The sequence below is a fragment of the Pongo pygmaeus genome, chromosome 16 (genome assembly GCF_028885625.2).
Source record: "Pongo pygmaeus isolate AG05252 chromosome 16, NHGRI_mPonPyg2-v2.0_pri, whole genome shotgun sequence".
Classification (NCBI taxonomy): domain Eukaryota; kingdom Metazoa; phylum Chordata; class Mammalia; order Primates; family Hominidae; genus Pongo; species Pongo pygmaeus.
Window position 1 is genome coordinate 64,191,913 of NC_072389.2, and position 20,720 is coordinate 64,212,632.

Consider the following 20,720-nt stretch of genomic DNA (forward strand, 5'->3'; position numbering starts at 1 on the left):
GTAATGCCTCTGTTTTACAGAAGAGGAAACCAGTGTTCCGAGGGGTTAATGTGCTGTCTCCATCTGGGCACCTTCTATGATTTAAAGTACACTGAAAAGCTCGTATACTCAAAAATACATCCCTCTTACCCCTCTACAATCCCAAACTGTTTTTGATATAATATTTGAAAGTTCCTCTACTTATGTTTTTCCTTCTTTTCTTTTTTTTTCTTCCCGAGATGGAGTCTTGCTCTTTCGCCCAGGCTGGAGTATAATGGTGCGATCTTGGCTCACTGCAACCTCCGCCTCCAAAGCTCAAGCAATTCTCCTGCCTCAGCTACCCAAGCAGCTGGGATTACAGGCGCCCGCCACCATGCCCAGCTAATTTTTGTATTTTTTTTTTTTTTTTTTTTTTTAGTAGAGATGGGGTTTCACTATGTTGGCCAGGCTGGTCTCGAACTCCTGACCTCGTGATCCACCCACCTTACCCTCTCAAAGTGCTGGGACTACAGGCGTGAGCCACCACACCCAGCCCTTTTCTGGTTTTTTTAATCCAGTAAAAAAATTTTTTGTTGTTGTTGTTTTTTTTTTTTTTTTTTTTTTGAGACAGAGTTTCACTCTTGTCACCCAGGCTACAGTGCAATGGCACAATCTTGGCTCACTGCAACCTCCGCCTCCTGGGTTCAAGTGATTATCTCACCTCAGCCTCCCAAGTAGCCGGGATTACAAGCGCCTGCCACCACACCCAGCTAATTTTTGTATTTTTAGTAGAGGTGGGGTTTCATCATCTTGGCCAGGCTGGTTTCAAACTCCTGACTTCAGGTGATCCGCCCGCCTTGGCCTCGCAAAGTGCTGGGATTACAGACATCAGCCACCGTCCCCAGCAATCCAGTAAATACTCACTGAGCATGTACTGTGAGCTAGTTATTTGGAGGTGTCAACATGTAGTTAATGTGGCTGCGTAAGTGTACTCTAACCACGAAAATGTCAGCGTGGTATTTTTCTTGGAAAGAGTAATAAAAGAAATAGTTAACAGATCTTGGTATGTTAAATTTATCTAACTCTTAGCTAGCAAAGCCCTGAGGAAGCAGAACATAGGACAGATAATTTTAATAAGGAAAAAGAAAAATCAGTGAGGAAATAGCTAGACCTGGTGTAGCTAAAGAGGTTTGGGAATCACTGGTGAGAGGGCTTAGCTACTGGGGACATGTAAAAGTAATATTTTGATGGGAGGTGGGGGAGAAGTGAACAAGAATGATGTAGGCAAAGAAATTCTAAAGGCTCTGCCTCACCAAAAGTAAACTTTATTCAGGGCCAGTCATGCCAGAACAAATGTTTAATTTTCTAAGCTGTTTAGATGTTCTCCTGTTGAGACTACTCCATTTCTCTGGAGAAAAAAGAGATGTTTTTGAGTTAAAAAGCAAACACGGCCAGGCGCGGTGACTCACGCCTGTAATCCCAGCACTTTGGGAGGCCGAGGCAGGCGGATCACAAGTTCGGGAGATCGAGACCATGCTGGCTAACACAGTGAAACCCTGTCTCTACTAAAAATACAAAAAATTAGCCAGGCGTGGTGGCGGGCGCGCGTAGTCCCAGCTACTTGGGAGGCTGAGGCAGGAGAATGGCATGAACCTGGGAGGCGGAGCTTGCAGTGAGCTGAGGTGGCGCCACTGCACTCCAGCCTAGGCGACAGAGCGAGACTCCGTCTCAAAAAAAAAAAAAAAAAAAAAAAGCAAACACTAGTAGAGGGATTGTAAGAGAAACTAATAATTGCTTTCTTAATGCCTAGCTGAAGTACCCCAAGGAAATGGGAATTTTGATTGGCAAAGGTTAGAGGAGAAGAAGTGAATTTCAATCTGGAAATTTCTGTTACTAGAATATGAGAGCAGAGCCAGACATGGACATGGCTTTTTGGAGGGCTTTGGCATAGAGAAAGAAACACGATGCCTAGGAAGTGTTAGGAAGTGTAATAAAGTAAGGTGCAGAAGAGATGTAGGGAGAAGGCAGGAAATGGGCAGGAATATGAAACGCAATATAAACTGGAATGTATATTGTGACTTCAGCCATCTGAAATTGTTAGTATGATTATGAGACTGGCATAAAGTAAGAAAAATAATAGAGATGGTGGCATTGTCTGAGTTTTAAAAAATTATTTCATCTTTTGAATATAAATACGCTATAAAGCGAGGTCAATGTTGAAGCATTTTAATTTCGCCCAGAGTTGCCTGTATTTCCTTTTTTCCAAATGTTCACCTGGTATAAGCTAACTTAGGCCAAGCCCTCTCTTCCATTTTTTTGGCATAAAGTAGCTATCAAATTTTGGTTTCTTGTTTTCTGTTTATTTAGAATATCCCATTAGTAGCAAGGTTTTCTTAATTGTTTCCTTGAAATTTTTTCTCTTTCTATATACTCATACTTCACAACCTGATTTACCCATAAACTGTATCACTTTGTCCTCTAAATTAGCCTACGTATCAGTGTACTTTTCCTAAAGCATCAATTTCATCCTTCACTCCTCTACTTAAAAATATAAAGATCCCTGTGATCTTTTACAGCCAGCCAAATTTAACAGCATATTATTTAAGATTTTCTAAAATCTGTTCAAGTTTACTCATTCAACCATGTTTGCCACTACTTTACAATATAAATCTTTTGTATTATATCTTCTTATAAGCTGTTCATGTGACATGATCTTTCTTACATGTGCATTCTCCATTCATTCTTCCTCTCAAAAGATGCTTTTTCTCCCATTGCCATTCCAAGTTTTGCTCATTTTTCTGCATCCAGTTTAGCTTTTTTTTTTGAAACGATTAGCCAGGTGTGGTGGTGCGTGTCTGTAGTCCCAACTACTCAGGAAGCTGAGGTGGGAGGATCACCTGAGCCTAGGGAGGTTGAGGTTGCAGCAAGTCGTGATCACGCCACTGCACTCCAGCCTGGGCAACAGAGTAAGACTGTCTCAAAAAAAAAAAAAAAAGTCTTCTAAAATATGCAGTCTCAGTTACATCACTAAGTCTAGATCTCACAAAAAATCAGTTAACTAGTTGTCTGGAGGGGTGGAGACAGATTAACCAGTTGACAAGATTTTTTAAAAATAAAATTTGTTTTTGTTTTTGAGACAGTCTCGCTCCATCACCCAGGCTGGAGTACAGTGGTGTGATCTTGGCTCACTGCAACCTCCACCTCCTGGGTTCAAGCAATTCTCCTGCCTCGGCCTCCTGAGTAGTTGGGACTACAGGTGCATGCCACTATGCCTGGCTAATTTTTGTATTTTTAGTAGAAACAGGATTTTACCATGTTGGCCAGGCTGGTCTTGAACTCCTAACCTCAGGTGATCCACCCTCCTCGGCCTCCCAGTGTGCTGGGATTATAGGCATAAGCCATCATGCCCAGCCCAGTTTAGCTTTTACAGTTTAATAAGAAAAGATAGGCCAGGAACGGTGGCTCATGCCTGTGATCCCAACACTTTGGGAGGCTGCAACATGGCAAAACCCCATCTTTTAAAAAAAAAAAAAAAAAAGATGATAATTATATAGGTAGATAATTCAAAGAAAAAAGTACATACATACAGTTAATACATAATTTGAAAGATAATACATAGATTTAAAAGTATTAAAATTGTGATCCATATTTTTAAAAGGTACTACATATATTTAAAAGTTGCCACATATACCAAAAGGTTATACATATATTTAAAAGGTGACACCAAATAAAAACTCGTATATAAAAATACCATCTTTTTAAATGAAAAGAAAAAAAATAAATTTTTTTTTGAAGCAGAGTCTCACTCTGTTGCCCAGGCTGGAGGGCAGTGGCGCAATCTCGGCTCACTGCAACCTCCACCTCCCAGGTTCAAGCAATTCTCCTGCCTCAGCCTCCCAAGTAGCTGGGATTACAGCTACTGCCACCATGCCACCATGCCACCATGCCCGGCTAATTTTTGTATTTTTAGTAGAGTTAGCCAGGCTGAACTCCTGACCTCAGGTGATCCACCCACCTCAGCCTCCCAAAGTGCTGGGATTATAGGCGTGAGCCACCAAACCCAGGCAGATGCCAAAATTTTTTTTTTTACTTCTTAGTGTTGCAGACATTTAGAAGACTGATAATACCCATTATTGGTGAGGTAATCAGAAATAGTTATATTGTTGACAGCAGTGAAATTTGTTACAACCTTTGGGACCTTTATACATAATAACATGGAATGATGCTGAAATATATTATAAAATGGAAGTAAAAAGTTCCTATAGTATATACATTGAAAAAATATTTGAGGTGATAGGAAAAGTTAACATTGATTTTCTCTGGGTAGGATTGGGGAGTCAATTTTATATGTCAACTATAGCTACAGTGTTTTAACATTTATAATTAAGATCTATTACTTTTGTAATCAGAAAAACAAGTTTTTAAAAGGCAATTTTACAATTCTTTTTTTTACAGGAGATTACATGCTTGATGCAAAGCCAAAAGAAATTTCAGAAATTCAACGTTTAAATTATGAACAGGTAATAAACACAGTTTTTGTTAAAGTATATGATTTTAAAGTTTAAATATATACATTGGTTTCTATTAGTAGCTGGCAGCATTTTTCTATAAAGGATTAGATAGTAAACACTTTAGACTTTGCAAGCCACATGTGGTCAGTCTCTATTACATATTCTTTGTTTTCTTTTTTTATATCTCTTTAAAAATATAAAATCCATTTTTAGCTCACAGCCAGATTTTTCCTTTTTCTTCTCATTTTTTTCTCAGTATTTTTCCTTTTTTTTTTCATTCCATGACAGATCAAACCTAGTGTTTTTCTTGAAAAATTGACTTCCAGGTGAATTTGTCATTAATGTATCTGTCCTCGTTTTATTTATATTTTACAATTAAGTTATGTTCAGGAGAAAGTTGAACAAATGATGTATATGGTATGTCATTAGGACAAGTTTTGCTATTTGATAGTTTCAGTATCCACATTTCTTGGCATGTTCTTTAGAGATCCTGTTCTGCAATGTAGGAGGTATCACTAGGCTTAAAATTATTGGTGCTGGAAAAAAGCAAGCGGAGCTTCATTTTCTTCAGTATTCTTCCTTTACTTGGCAATAGAAGGCAAGAAGGAATTGGCTTCTTCGAATGGAAGGAAGTATTAGCCAGGGAAGAAAGAGACATCGTTGGAAACTTCGTATTTACTTTCAAAGCAACCTTTTTTAACATACTTTCACCAGTATCAAATTTGCAAAAAGAAAGCATAACTCATTTGTCTTGCAAAATTTCTTGAATTTAATGTTCAGATAATCTGGTCTTAATAAAATTTGAAAAATCAACAAGTTGGCTGGGTGTGGTGGCTCACGCCTGTAATCCCAGCACTTTGGGAGGCCGAGGTGGGCAGATCACGAGGTCAGGAGATGGAGACCATCCTTGTCAACATGGTGAAACCCCATTTCTACTAAAAATACAAAAAAAATTAGCTGGGCATGGTGGTGCGCGCCTGTAGTCCCAGCTACTCGTGAGGCTGAGGCAGGAGAATCACTTCAACCCAGGAGGCGGAAGTTGCAGTGAGCCGGAATCGCGCCACTATGCTCCAGCCTGATGCGGTGACTCACGCCTATAATCCCAGCACTTTGGGACGCCAAGGTGGGTGGGTCACTTGAGGCCAGGAGTTGGAGACCAGCTGCCCAACACGGAAAAACCCCACCTCTACTAAAAATACAAAAATTGGCCAAGTGTAATGCCACGTACCTGTAGTCCCAGCTACTCAGGAGGTTGAGGCATGAGAATTGCTTGAACCAGGGCGGCGGAGGTTGCAGTGAGCCGAGATTGCGTCGCTACACTCCATCCTGGGCGGCAGAGGGAGAATGCCTCAAAAAATAAGAGGCCGGGCGTGGTGGCTCACGCCTATAATTCCAGCACTTTGGTAGGCCAAGGCAGGCGGATCACGAGGTCAGGAGATTGAGACCATCCTGGCTAACATGGTGAAACCCCAGCTCTACTGGAAAAAAAAAAAAATACAAAAAATTAGCTGGGCGTGGTGGCGGGCGCCTGTAGGCCTAGCTACTCCGGAGGCTGAGGCAGGAAAATGGCGTGAACCCGGGAGGCGGAGCTTGGAGTGAGCCGAGATCACGCCACTGCACTCCAGCCTGGGCGACAAAAAAAAAGGAGGAGGAGAAGAAGAAGAAAGGAAATCTGTAGCTAAAGCCAAATTTGTATTCTAAGTGATTTAAATTTTATCAGGGGAATTTGTATCTTAAAACAGTGATATTTAAATATTTTTAGCAATAGAAACCTCTTTTCAGATGAAATCTTATCCCAGCTTCCAATATATAAAACCAGTACATGATAAGTATAAAGTGATAAAGTTCAATTTATATCATGTATTTATGAAATTTATATCATTTCTTACTGAAATCATGAAGCTATTTTGATTAAAAACTTAAAATTAGGGACTGTGGATGATAGCTGCAGTCTGATATCAACCTCCAAATTCATTTTACTTTCGTTGCCTAATCCTGAGAAAATCTTGATTGAAATGAGAAAATCTTAATTTTCATGTTTGCAGGCACCAGGCTTGGTGGCTCATGCCTGTAATCCCAGCACTTTGGGAGGCCAAAGCAGGCGGATCGCTTGAGCCCAGGAGTGAGACCAGCCTGGGCAACATGGCAAAACCCTGTCTCTACAAAAAATACAAAACATTTGCCAGGCATGGTGGCACACGCCCATAGTCCCAGCTACTTGGGAGGCTGAGGTCAGAGGATCGCTTGAGCCCAGGAGGCAGAGGTTGCTGTGAGCCAAGATCACGCCACTGTATTCCAGTCTGGACAACAGAGTGAGACCCTGTTACAAAAAAAAAAAAGAAAAGAAAAGAAAACTGTTTGCAGCCAGTCACAGTGGTTCGCAGCTGTAATCCAGGTACTCAGGAGACTGAGGCAGGAGGATTACTTGAGCCTAGGAGTTCAAGACCAATCTGGGTGTGATATAGTAAGACTCCACCTCAAAAAATTAAGAAAGAAAGAAAAATAAAAATGCTTGCAAATGTTATCAGCATTTGGTTTAAGTCCATCTTGCATTGGAATACACTCCCATTACACTGATCAGGATTCTTGAAGGGAAGTTGGAAGTATTGGCTCAAAGCTGAAACAAAGGGTATCTAACAACTGCTTGCATTTCTCATAAACATATCAGGCAAAAAGTACCCTGCTTTTAAAATAAACAATGAAACTATAAGGTGTTATTATTACATTACTGTTTTGAAAATCGTGTATGTCAAGCTTATATGGCTGGGCTGAGTCTAAGCTAATGTATAATGTTCCACAAGTGTGATGTAATAGTGTTCTTTTTCGTGTAATTTTACGTGAACAGATGTCTTCAAACCTAATTTTAGAAAGACCAACACAGAGCTGCAATATTCCCAATTAAAACTCTTTACCAGAAGTTGTAATGTAAGCAAAGAGCCTATTTTTTCCAGTTTTGTCTAATAATATACTGACAGCACAAGAAAACATAATGTGTGTATTCATAACAAATTTTTAATGAGTGCAAATATATTCTTAAAATATATTTTGTATTTAAATTTAAAATATTTGACCATGTTAAAAGTTCCTTTGAAAAGAGTTCTGAGAAACAGTTTAACCACTGCCCTAAAGGATCCAGTAGTACTCCCTTCTTGTGAGGTAAGCAACCATAGCTCACATTTATATTTTATAATATTAAGTATAATTTGGAATTGGGAACAAAGTGGCAAAATACTTACCCAAGAGTTTAAAAACCTTTTAAAATAAGTTTGTTTGGTTTATCAATTGTTTTTTATTAAGACAGAGTCTCAGCTGGGCATGGTGGCACACGCCTGTAATCCCAGCACTTTGGGAGGCTGAGGCGGGGGGATCACAAGGTCTGGAGATCGAGACCATCCTGGCTAACACGGTGAAACCCCATCTCTACTAAAAATACGCACGCACCTGTGGTCCCAGCTACTCGAGAGGCTGAGGCAGATGGAACCCTTGAACCCAGGAGGTGGAGGTTGCAGTGAGCCAAGATCACGCCACTGCACTCCAGCCCGGGCGACAGAGCGAGACTCCGTCTCAAAAAAACAAACAAACAAAAAGACAAAGTCTCCCTCTGTTGTACAGGCTGGAGTGCAGTGGCATGATCTCAGCTCAGTACAGCTTCCGCCTTTCAGGTTCAAGGGATTCTCATGCCTCAGCCTCCCAATTAGCTGGGGTTACAGGCATGTGCCACCACTCCTGGCTAATTTTTTTATTTTTAGTAGAGATGGCATTTCACCATGTTGGCTGTGCTGGTCTCAAACTCCTGACAAGTGATCCACCTGTCTGGGATTACAGGCGTGAGTCAATGCGCCAACTTTTTTTTTTTTTTTTTGAGACAGGGTCTCACTCTGTCACTTGGTCTGGTTTGCCATGGTGCTATCATGGCTCACTGCATCCTCAAACTCCTGGGCTCAAGTGATCTGCTCACCTCAGCCTCCCAAAGTGCTGGGATTACAGGCATGAGCCACTGTAACTGGCCTCTTTTATCAGTTTTATTAATGTTTATGAAGATATCAAATGGTGTTAACTCAATTGTTTTAATACTAAATAATGGGGAATAACTGTAGCAAATATATGAAGGTATAAGCATGAGCCCAGAGCCATTAGAAATCATATTGCCCCTAAAGGAAGTTGGGTGGTTGACAAACAAGAATTTACAAAAATAGAGGAAAATCTGGTGGTTATAAAACTATAATACTTAGATTGCTCACTGTTGTTACTATTTTTTCAGATTCATCATTGCTGTAGATTTAAGAAAAGTTCTAAAATACTTAAGGGAAAAAATGTAAGCTGGTTGTTTTTAAGCGTTCAATTTTTGGGAAGGTTGAGAAAATATATTGTTTGGGGGAAACATACATAGTAGGAAGAGATGAAACCGAGAAAGGTCAAAGACCAGTATAACAATGTTATCCTATTATAAATGCATCATTCATTAATTTGAAACATTTGAATGATTTCTGTTTACAGTCTGTACAGTCTGTTAGAATGGAATTTTATAAATTATTTCATAAAACAGAACTTCATTTTTGTAACCTAAATTTGTTTTTTTCAAATTTCAAAGACAATCCCTAGTTTTAATATAAAATTTCCTTCATTTTCACCCTTTTTATTATCAAACCCCTCTATAGACTATAGTCTACTGTTCGTATTTTGTATCTTTAGTATCTTGTACAGTGTCTGATTAGCAGTAGGGATTCAGTAAAAGTGTGTTAAATTTTATGTATTGGTTTTTCTTTATTCTTTCAAATGTATTCTCTATACATATGTCTATATTTAATGTGTTAACATGCTTAGAAAAGCATTTTAAAATAGTCTTTATTCCAGATGTATATGACTACATTTGTTGAGAAAACTGATGTGGACAGAATGACTCCTTAATTTGACAAACAAGTCTTTGTGATCCAGCCTCTGCCTCTTAGACTTCATCTCCTTCAACTTTTCACTTTTATTTTGTCCCAGCCACACTGGGCCCCATGCTATTCCATGGATACAGTAATAAACTCGTTTTTGCACTGGCATCTACTTTGGAATGCTCTTTGCCCAGAGCTTCCTAAGATTCAGTGCTCACTGTGGTCTCTATTCTAGTGTCATTTTCAAAGAGGCTGTCTCCCTCACCTCCCTCTCCTTTCCTCTCCCATTTACACTCCCCACTCCCCTCCCCCTCACTCCCTTCCTTCCATCCTTCCTTCCTTTTCAGTGCATTCACTGCAAAATTAAGTATGGAAAGTACAGAGAATTTCTATATACCTCCTGTTCCTCCTAACCCCCCACACACAGCTTCCCCCGCTTTCAACATCCTGCACCAGGGTGGTTCATTTATTATTGATAAACTGGCAATGCCACATCATTATCACCCAGAGTCTATAATTTACTCTTTCTTGGTTCTGTATGTTTTATGGATTTTGAAAAATGTATAATGACACGTATCTACCATTACAGTATCATACAGAATAGTTTCACTGTCCTAAAAATTCTCTGTACTCTGCCTGTTCATTCCTCCCTTCCCTTAATCCTTGGCAACCACTGATCTTTTTTACTGTCTCTGTAGTCTTGCCCTTTCCAGAATGTCATTTGGAATTATACAGTATGTAGCCTTTTCAGATTAGCTTGTTTTCTTTACTACTATGCATTTAAGTTTCCTCTGTGTCTTTTCATGGCTTAATAGCTCATTTCTATTTTTTTAAATTGTGTTAAAAACCACATAATATAAAATATATCTTTTTTTTTTCTTTTTTTTTTTTTGAGACAGACTCTTGCTGTGTCGTCCAGGCTAGAGTGCAGTGGTGCAATCTCGGCTCACTGCAAGCTCCACCTGCTGGGTTCACGCCATTCTCCTGCCTCAGCCTCCCGAGTAGCTAGGCCTACAGGTGCCCACCACCACGCCCGACTAATTTTTTGTATTTTTAGTAGAGACGGGGTTTTACCGTGTTAGCCAGTGTGGTCCCGTGTTAGCCAGGATGGTCTCGATCTCCTGACCTCGTGATCCACCCACCTCAGCCTCCCAAAGTGCTGGGATTACAGGTGTGAGCCACCGCGCCCAGCCACTTTTTCATCTTTAAAACTGAAACTTGCCAGGCATGGTGGCTTATGTCTGTAATCCCAATACGTTGAGAAGCTGAGGCGGAGAATCACTTGAGCTCAGAAATTCAAGACCAGCCTGGGTAACATAGTGAGACCCCGTCTCTACAAAATATCAAAAACATTAGCTGGGCATGGTAGCATGTACCTGTAGCCCCAGCTACATGGGAGGCTGAGACGGGAGGATCACTTGAGCCCAGGAGTTTGAGGCTGTGGTGAGCCACGATCACACCACTGCACTCTAGCCTGGGCAACAGAGTAAGACCCTATATCCATCAAACAACCCCCCTTTTCCACTTCCCCCAGTCCCCTGGAAACAACCATTCTGCTTTCTGTTTTTATGATTTTGATGACTCTAAATATCTCATATAAGTAGAATCATACAGTATTTTTACTTTTGTGACTGGCTTATTTCACTCAGCATGATGTCCTCAAGGTTCATCAGGTGTAGCATATGACAGGATTTCCTTCTTTTTCTAAGGCTGAATAATATTCTATTGTATGTATATACCTCATTTTCTTTATTCATTTGTCAGTTGTAACTAAGAATAGATAAAGAATTATGAATAATGTTGCAATGAGCATGGGTGTACAACTGTCTCTTCAAGATCCTACTTTGAGTTATTTTAGATTCACCAGTGCAAGAGGCCTTCTTCCTCTTTGACTTGAAAAACATCTGACTTTAGACTTTCTGGTCTAAAATAGCTCCTTCATTTCTGCTACTCTATACAACTTCATCTTGCTCAGTTTTTCTTACTAATACTTGACATTGTTTTATATATATACATGTTTATCTCTCCCAATAGAATGTTAGTTGCATAAGAGCATGGACTTTGTCTTGTTTTGTTTTTTGAGACAGAGTCTCGCTCTGTTGCCCAGCTTGGAATGCAGTGGCGCAATCTCGGCTCACTGCAACCTCCACTTACGGGGTTCACGTGATCTTCCCACCTCAGCCTCCCAAGTAGGTGGGACTACAGGCGCATGCCACCATGCTAATTTTTGTATTTTCAGAGACAGGGTTTCACCACGTTGGCCAGGCTGGTCTCGATCTCCTGACCTCAAGTGATCCGACCACCTCAGTGTCTGTTTTATTCATTGTTATATCTTTCAAACTCCAATTAGTTTCTGACACATAGTAGATACTCAATAATAAAAATATGTTGAATTGAATTTATTGGATAAAATGGAAAATTAAAAGTAAATGTGCTTGTACTTGAATATCTTTTTTGTTCTCGTTTTGATGTTTCTGAATTAGAACTTTCCCCTTTTCTATTTTCAGAATATGAGTGATGCCATGGCAATTTTGCACAAACTACAGACAGGCCTGGATGTAAATGTAAGATTCACTGGTGTTCGAGTGTTTGAATATACACCAGAATGCATAGTATTTGATCTTCTTGATATTCCTTTGTACCATGGGTGGTTAGTAGATCCTCAGGTAAGTTGAATAATTTAAATTATATAAATACAAATACAGGAAAAATATATTAATTTGGCAAATTAATCTCAATTTATATTTTTTGTTACTTACTTTTTTTGTACTTTTGCCTGGAATTAGCCAAACTGTGAGGTTAAGAACAGAGTCCTCCAGGCTACTAAGTCTGCACAAGGCTTCTGACCCCAACTATAAGGAGCTAGGGCCCAACTACAAGGTTAGAAGGAAGAGCTCATAGAAGACCACCCGTACTTCTCACACCAATCACAAGTTCAAAGGTTTCCCAAAACTACCCTCAGGTTCAGTAATTCACCAGAGTAACTAACAGGACTCCCTGAAACCTATTATACTCACCATTACAGTTTATTACAGGGCAAAGATACAGGTTAAAATTCGCAAAGGAAAGAGACACATACGGCAGAATCTAGGAGGGTTCCAACTGTGAAGCTTCCCTTGGATCCTTAGGACATCATACCCTCCTGGAATTGATGTATGACAATATGCATGGAGTGCTGCCAATCCTGGAAGTTCACCCCACCTTCAGTGTTCAGATTTTTTATTGAGATTTCATTATGTAGGTATGATTTAATTTATTGCCCATGTGATTGAAGCCAGACTCCTACCCTTCCCTCTCTGAAAGCTGAGCTGACACCATGTGGTTCAAGGGATCCATCATTAGTATAAACTGTAGGTATGGCCCAAGGGGCCCACTATAAATAACATAGTCACTCCTATTGGTACGGAAATGCCAAGATTTAGAAGTGATTTAATAGGAGCCGGGACAAAGGTCAAACCTCTTTTTGGGCAAGACCATATTCTTTATTGGATAGCTTTGAAAAGAGATTTTGTATTACCCAAACATTTATTTTAAAAAGGCACCCCCATCTATCCATCACTCTAACTGTACATTTCTAAATTGTACATTGACCTTTGGTATATTAGTCTAGCAATCCAGATTTTGCCTCTTGTTAAGCTTATCAGGGTCCTGGCAGGAAGTAGACGACACACTTAAGGATAACTGTCAAAAGTTTAATGAAGAGACTATTTACAAAGATGTGGGCAAAGTTAAGGGGAACAAGTAAGGGATGGTGTAGCATCTTAGACCTAGCAACAGCAGAAAATAATTGCCACTCCTAACTCTGAAGAGACAAGGAGAGGGAATACTTAGCAGAACACAGCAAGATTGATTGCTAAAGCACAGAGCTTCTGACCAGGAGATGTGACCTTCAGGAGAGGAATACTACCTCCAAGCTATGGCCCAGCAGGGAAAGAGCATAGGTAATACATTCTCTGACTCCCACTTTCTGATTTCCTCTAGTAGCTCCCTTTGGCCAAATTCAACTGATAATTAGAGAGTAAGAATTCCGATTGCTGCAGTCCATAGAGGTTAGTCTCCCGAATAGAGAAGAAATGGAGAGTCAACTGGAAGGATGAAAGGAAAAAATAATTCTACTATAACATACTAAATTTTTAAATAGGTTAGAGTCTTGTCTTTTCCACTGATCTGTGTTATGTCTACTCCTATACTGTTTTAATATTATTTTCACTTACTTACATTTTTTAACATAAAGTAAGATTCAAATTTCAAAATAATATTGGTTAATTGTAAACTTTAAAAGCAAAAGACAAAGGAATCATACCAGCCAATGCCCTTCAAATTTATTTTGTTTTATGGTATGAGGTGAGAATTTACCTTTTTTATAAATTAAACTTTTTATTTTGAGGTAATTGTAAATTCACATGCCAGTGTAAGAAATAATAAAGAACAGACTGGGCGCAGTGGCTCACGCCTGTAATCCCAGTACTTTGGGAGGCTGAAGCGGGTGGATCATGAGGTCAGGAGTTCGAGATCAGTCTGGCCAAGATGGTGAAACCCCGTGTCTACTAAAAAATACAAAAATTAGCCGGGTGCAGTGGCAGGCGCCTGTAATCCTAGCTACTCTGGAGGCCGAGGCAGGAGAATCACTTAAACCCGGGAGGCAGAGTTTGCAGTGAGCCGAGATCGTGCCACTGCATTCTAGCCTGGGCAACAGAGCAAGACTCCATCTCAAAAAAAAAAAAAAAAGAAATAATAAAGAATGATCCCTCATACCTTTTACCCAATTTTCCCCAATGGGAAAATTTAGTAATTTTGCAAAATTTAGTAAAATATTAAAACCAGGAAATTGACATTAATAAAGTCAAGATACATGGCTGTACGCAGGTGGCTCATGCCTGTAATCCTAGAACTTTGGGAAGCTAAGGCAAGAGGATCAGTTGGGCCCAGGAGTTCAAGACTAGCCTGGGCAACATGGCAAAACCTTATTTCTACAAAAATAAAAAATTTGCCAGGCGTGATGGAACATGCCTGTAGTCCCAGCTATTTAGGAAGCTGAGGTGGGAGGATCACTTGTGCCCAGGAGGTTGAAGCTGCAGTGAGCTGTGATCACACTACTGCGTTCCAGCCTGAGAGAAAGAGCGAGACCGTGTCTCAAAATAAATAGACAAATAAGTAAATAAATAAAATCAAGATATGGAACATTTCTGTTAACACAAGAATCCCTCCTGATGCCCTTTTATATCCACACCCACTTCTCTCACACCCTTACCCTCTTCTTAACCCCTGACAACCACTAATCTTTCTCCATTTCTATAATTTTGTTATTTTGAGAATATTATATACAGTGTGTAATCTTTTTGGATTGCATTTCGTACTCACCATAAGTCTCCAAAGCATCATCCAGATTGTTGCATCTATCAATAGTTTGCTCCTGTTTATTACTGAGTAGTATTTTGTGGTGTGGACCTACCGCAGTTTTACTTGTTAAAGAGCATCTGGGTGTTTTCCTGCCGGGCACGGTGGCTCACGCCTGTAATCTCAGCACTTTGGAAGGCTGAGGCGGGTGAATCACTTGAGGCCAGGAGTTCGAGACTAGCCTGGCCAACATGGCGAAACCCCGTCTCTACTAAAAATACAAAAATCAGCTGGCTGTCATCGCGTGTGCCTGTAATCCCAGCTACTCAGGGAGGCTGAGGCAGGAGAATCACTTGAACCCAGGAGGTGGCGGCTGCAGTGAGCCAAGATCATGCCGCTTCTCTCCAGCCTGGGTGATGGAGCAAGACTCTATCTCAAACTGCTGTAAACATTTGTGTACAGGTACGTTTTTTATTTCTCTGGGTTAAGTGCCCAGGAGTGCAGTTGGTGGGTTATATCGTAGTTGCTTGTGGGTTTGTGTGTTTGTTTGTTTTTTAAGAGACCGGGTCTTGCTTTGTTGCCCAGGCTGGAGTTGAATTCCTGGGCTCAAGTGATCCTCTTGCCGCAGCCTCCCAAGTATTTGGGACTACAGGCATGCACCATTATGCCCAGTTAACTTGTGTATTCTTTTTTTTAAGAAAGCGACAAACTGTTTACAAGAATACCTGTACCAAAAGTTTGCATTCCCACCAGTAACGTATGAATGATCCAGTTTCTCTGCATCTTCATCAGCATTTAATGTTGTCACTATTTTTTATTTTAGCCATTCTTAGGTAGCAATATTTCATTGTAGTTTTAATTTGCATTTGTTTTTTGTTTTTTGTTTTTTGAGATGGAGTCTCATTCTGTTGCCCAGGCTGGAGTGCAGTAGCACAATCTTGGCTCACTGCAACCTCCTCCTCCCAGATTCAAGTGATTCTCCTGCCTCAGCCTCCTGAGTGGCTGGGATTACAGGTGCCCACCACCACGCCCAGCGAATTTTGTTGTATTTTTAGTAGAGACAGGGTTTCACCATGTTGGTCAGACTGGTCATGAACTCCTGACTTTAGGTGATCCACCCGCCTCGGCCTCCCAAAGTGCTGAGATTACAGGCGTGAGCCATCGCACCCAGCCTAATTTGCATTTCTTTAACGGCTAATGATGCTGAACATCTTTTGATGTGCTTGTTTGCCATTTGCATATTCTTTTTAGTAAAATGTCTCTTCATGTCTTTTGCCCACGTTCTAATTAGATTGGTTCTTTACAGTTGAGTTTTGTTTTTGATTTTGTTTTTTTTTTGACACAGGGTCTTACTGAGTCACCCAGGCTGGAGTGCAGTGGCATGATCATAGCTCACTGCAGCCTCAAACTCCTGAGCTCATGTGATCCTCCTGCCTCAGCCTTCTAAGTACCTGGGCACATGCCACCATGCCCTGCTCACTTTTTAATTTTTTGTAGAAATGAGATCTCGCCATATTGCCCAGGCTGGTCTCGAACTCCTGGGCTCAAATGATACTCCCTCCTCAGCCTCCCAAAGTGTGAGACTACAGGTGTGAGCCACTATGTCCAGCCCCTTTCCCCATTTTTTTTATTTGGCTATGTGTCTTTTTGTAATTGAGTTGCAAGTATTCTTGATGTGTTCTAAGCACAAATCTCTTGTCAGATATATGATTTGGAAATATTCTTTAATTTTTACTTTATTTTTTAGAAACGGCGTGTCACTGTATGACACGCTTGAACTCCCAGGCTAGTCTTGAACTCCTGGCCTCAAGCAGTCTTCCCACCTCAGCCTCTCAGACTGCTGAGGTTACAAATGTGAGCCACTGTGCCTGGACTTAATTTCGGTGAAGTTCACTTTATTTTTTCTTTTGTCCCTTATGCTTTTGATGTCCTATCTAAGAAGGCTTTGCCTAAGCAAAAATCAAGAAGATTTAGTTCTTTATTTTCTATTAAGAGTTTTATAGTTTTAGCACTTACATTTATTAATATGGTCAATGTTGGGTTTATTTTTGTATGTGGTTCGAGGAAAGGGCCCAACTTTATTCATACGCATGTAGATAGCCAGTTGTCCTAGTACCATTTGCTGAAAAGGTTATTCTTACCCTGTTGAATTTTCTTGAACTTAGCATGATCTTTGTAAAATAAATCCTTCCCTTTACCCTTCCCTCCTCATTGCCTTAAAAAGCATCCAGTTTAATTAAAATAAGATTTAAAATGCTTATAAGTATTTATGGGGGTTTTTTGTTTTTGTTTTTTGTTTTTTTGAGACAGTCTCGCGTGTCACCCAGGCTGGAGTGCAGTGGAACAGTCTTGGTTCACTGCAGCCTCAACCTCCTGTGCTCAAGCAATCCTTCCTACTCAGCCCCCCAGTAGTTGGGACTACAGGTGCACACCAGCACGCCTGGCAATTTTTGTGTGTTTTATAGAGACAGGATTTCACCATGTTGCCCAGGGTAGTCTCAAACTCCTAGCCTCAAGCGATCCTCCCACCTTGGGCTCCCAAAGTGCTGCATTGCAGGCATGAGCCACTGTGCTTGGCTCAAGAAGAAAGGATATTATTTCTTTCTTTTTCTTTTGTTTTGGACGGAGTCTCGCTCTGTCGCCAGGCTAGAGTGCTGTGGCGTGATCTCGGCTCACTGCAACCTCCACCTCCTGGGTTCAAGTGATTCTCCTGCCTCAGTCTCCTGAGCAGCTGGGACTATAGGCGCGCACCACCATGCCTAGCTAATCTTTGTATTTTTAGTAGAGACGGGGCTTCACCATGTTGGCCAGGATGGTCTCGATCTCTTGACCTCGTGATCCCAAAGTGCTGTCTTGGCCTCCCAAAGTGCTGGGATTACAGGCGTGAGCCACCGCACCCAGCCAAAAGGCTATTATTTCTTTACCTGATTAACTGTCATTTCCCACTAGAATATAGGTTTTGTAAGGGCTGGACTCACAGCACAGTATTTAGAACAGTGCCTGGCACATAAGTAGATATTGACTGATGGAATGCAGCATACATGTGTGCATCCATTAACTCTAGGAAAGCAGAGATCATAATAGCAAGGACTTGGCAGTGCTTTTTTTTCATCTCTGTCCATTGGTAAAAGCTGCTGGGATTCAGGAGAATGGAAGGATGGCTTACTATAAGCAAGGCAACTCTGAGAATTTCACTGAAAAGTCTCAACATGCCCAGCAGTTTATACATCCAAGGTTGGATTCTGGCAGATGACAATGCCAGATAATTTAGATTGTGAAGAATGACAGTCTGAGGAATGTAAGCCTGAATTCTTTTTTTTATTTTTAATTCTTTTTTTGTTTGCTTGTTCGTTTGTTTTTTTGAGACAAGATCTTGCTCTGTCGCCCAGACTAGAGTGCAGTAGTGTGATCATAGCTCACTGCAGCCTCAGATGACTCAAGGGATCCTCCCACCTCAGCCTCCCAAGTAGCTGGGGCTGCAGTTGTGCATCAGCATGCCCAGCTCACATACAAAGTATTTTAAATATTGTAATTAAGAGTTAGACCAATGACAGAGAATAGAGGCCTAAAAAGATCACTCTACAGATAGAACTAGGGCACTCTAGAGCAATGGGGAAAGGCAGTCCTTTAAACAAAAGGTTCTAAGACAATTAGGTAGACATAGAGGGAAAAAATGAAACTGTTTCCTACAACTCACACCGCAAAATTCTATTCCATGTGCATTAAAGTTTAACTGTAAAAGCCAGGTGAGGTGGCATCCCTGTGGTCGCAGTTACTCAGAAGGCTGAGGTAGGAGGATCACTTAAGGCCAGGAGTTTGAGGCTGCAGTGCACTATGATAGCACCTGTGAATAGCCACCGTACTCCAGCCTGGGCAGTATACTAAGGTCCTGGCTCTACAAACATGGAGGGTGAAAAAAAGTTTAACTATAAAAAATAAAACTACAAAAGTTTGAAACTATGTTCCTGATCTTATGACATCACTGTAGGGAGGGATTTCAAAAACAAGATACAAACCTATTAACTGTAAGGAAACATTAGTAAACATGACTACCTTAAAACTGAGAATTTGTGTTCATCTAAAGACATTCCAAAGAGAATGTAAAAGCAAGCCACAGAGTAGATGAATTGCAACTTTAAAAAATGAATAAAGGATTAATATTCAGAAAGTAGGAGCTCCTACAGATAATTTTTTAAAGATAGCCCAGCCAAAAAAAAGGAGCAAATGACTTGAATAGGCACTTCACAAAAATAGATATCCAAATGGCCAATGAACATATGAATTGGTCATCAGGGAAATACAAATTAAAATCAGAATTAGAGACCACTATACATACATCAGACTGGCTAACATTTAAAAGTCTGATGGTATTAACGTCGGGCGCAGTGGCCCACACCTGTAATCCCAGCACTTTGGGAAGCCAAGGCAGGTGGATCACCTGCGGTCAGGAGTTTGAGATGCCTGGCCAACATGGTGAAACCTTGTCTCTATTAAAATACAAAAATTAGCCGGGCATGGTGGTGGGTACCTGTAATCCCAGCTACTCAGGAGGCTGAGGCAGAGAATTGCTTGAACCCGAGAGGCAAAGGTTGCAGTGAGCTGAGATTGCGCCACTGCACTCCAGCCTGGGCGACAGAGCAAGACTCTGTCTCAAAAAACAAAAATAAAAAAATAAAAGTTTGACAATATTAAATGTTGGTGAAGATGTGCAGCATAGAAAATTCTCATTTCTTGTGATGCGAATGGAAATTGGCCATCTACTTTTGAAACCAGTTTGGTTTATCCATTAAAGTTGATGCTAAGCATTCCATAAGACTCAGCAATTTGGCAAGGCATACACTCTTGATGAGTGGAAGAGGATAAATGTCCTAGAATTTTTCACAAGAGTGTTATTTGCCATAGTCCCAAACTGAAAACAACTTGAATAGCCATCAAAAGACAAATGAATAACCGCATTATGGTATATTCTATGGAATACTGTACTACAATGAAAACAAACATCTGCATACCACTATATACAACAACCTTACATTATGTATTTGTTGATTTGGTTTATTATTTGCTTTTACTCTAGAATATAAGCTTTATGAAAGCATAAACTATTTTGCTCACTATTGTGTCTGTAGATTCTCTAATGGCATCTTGCATGTAGTAGTATGTAATAGGCATCCAAATAAATTGGATGAATGGAATTCTGGGGGTGGGGGAAGACAAGATCTTACTCTGACACCCAGGCTAGAGTGCAGTGGCATGATCATAGCTCACTGCAAGCTGGGACTTCTGGGCTTAAGCAATCCTGTCTCAGCCTCCTGAGTAGCTTGGACTAAAAAGGCACACACTCCCATGTCTGGCTAGATTTTTTATTTTTTGTGAAGACAGGGCCTTGTTATGTTGCCCAGGGTGGTCTCAAATTCCTGGGCTGAAGCAGTCCTCCCCTGCTAGCCTCCTAAAGTGTTGGGATTATAGACATGAGCCACTACACCTGGCCTTGAGTGAAATACTAATGTACAGATTCTGCCTGTGAATATTTGAAATCTTTTTTTATTGATACTCTAGAGAAATATATTTGATTTTTGTATATTGATCTTTTTTTTTTTTTTTTTTTTTTTTTGAGACAGTGTTTTGTTCTTGCTGCCCAGGCGTGATCTCAGCTCACTGCAACCACCACCTCCCGGTTTCAAGTGATCCTCCTGTCTCAGCCTCCCAAGTAGCTGGGATTACTGGTGCCCACCACCACACCTGGCTAATTTTTTGTATTTTTCGTAGAGATGGGGTTTCATCATGTTGGCCAGGCGGGTCTGGAACTGCTGACCTCAGGTGATCTGCCAGCCTCAGCTTCCCAAAGTGCTGGGATTACAGGCATGGACCACCGTGCCCAGCCTATTGATCTTGTGTTTATTATTGTAGTTGGGTTTTGGGGGGTTTTGTTTTGTTTTAGAGACAGTGTCTTGCCGCATTGCCCAGGCTGATGTGTAGTAGCATGATCATAGCTCATTGCAGCCTTGAACTCCTGGACTCAAGCGATCCTTTCCTC

The 20,720-nt window shown here is 40.7% G+C and overlaps 1 protein-coding gene across 2 annotated transcripts in view; it reads left to right on the forward strand.

Annotated features, from left to right (window-relative positions):
- MINDY2 (MINDY lysine 48 deubiquitinase 2) overlaps window positions 1–20,720 on the forward strand; it is a 91,981-nt gene that overhangs the window by 29,961 nt on the left and 41,300 nt on the right. For both annotated transcript variants that reach the window (XM_054451244.2, XM_054451245.2), the window contains exons 3-4: window positions 4,414–4,478; window positions 11,857–12,015. In XM_054451244.2, coding sequence (XP_054307219.1) covers window positions 4,414–4,478; window positions 11,857–12,015 — 224 coding nt within the window. The remainder of the gene's footprint in view (window positions 1–4,413; window positions 4,479–11,856; window positions 12,016–20,720) is intronic.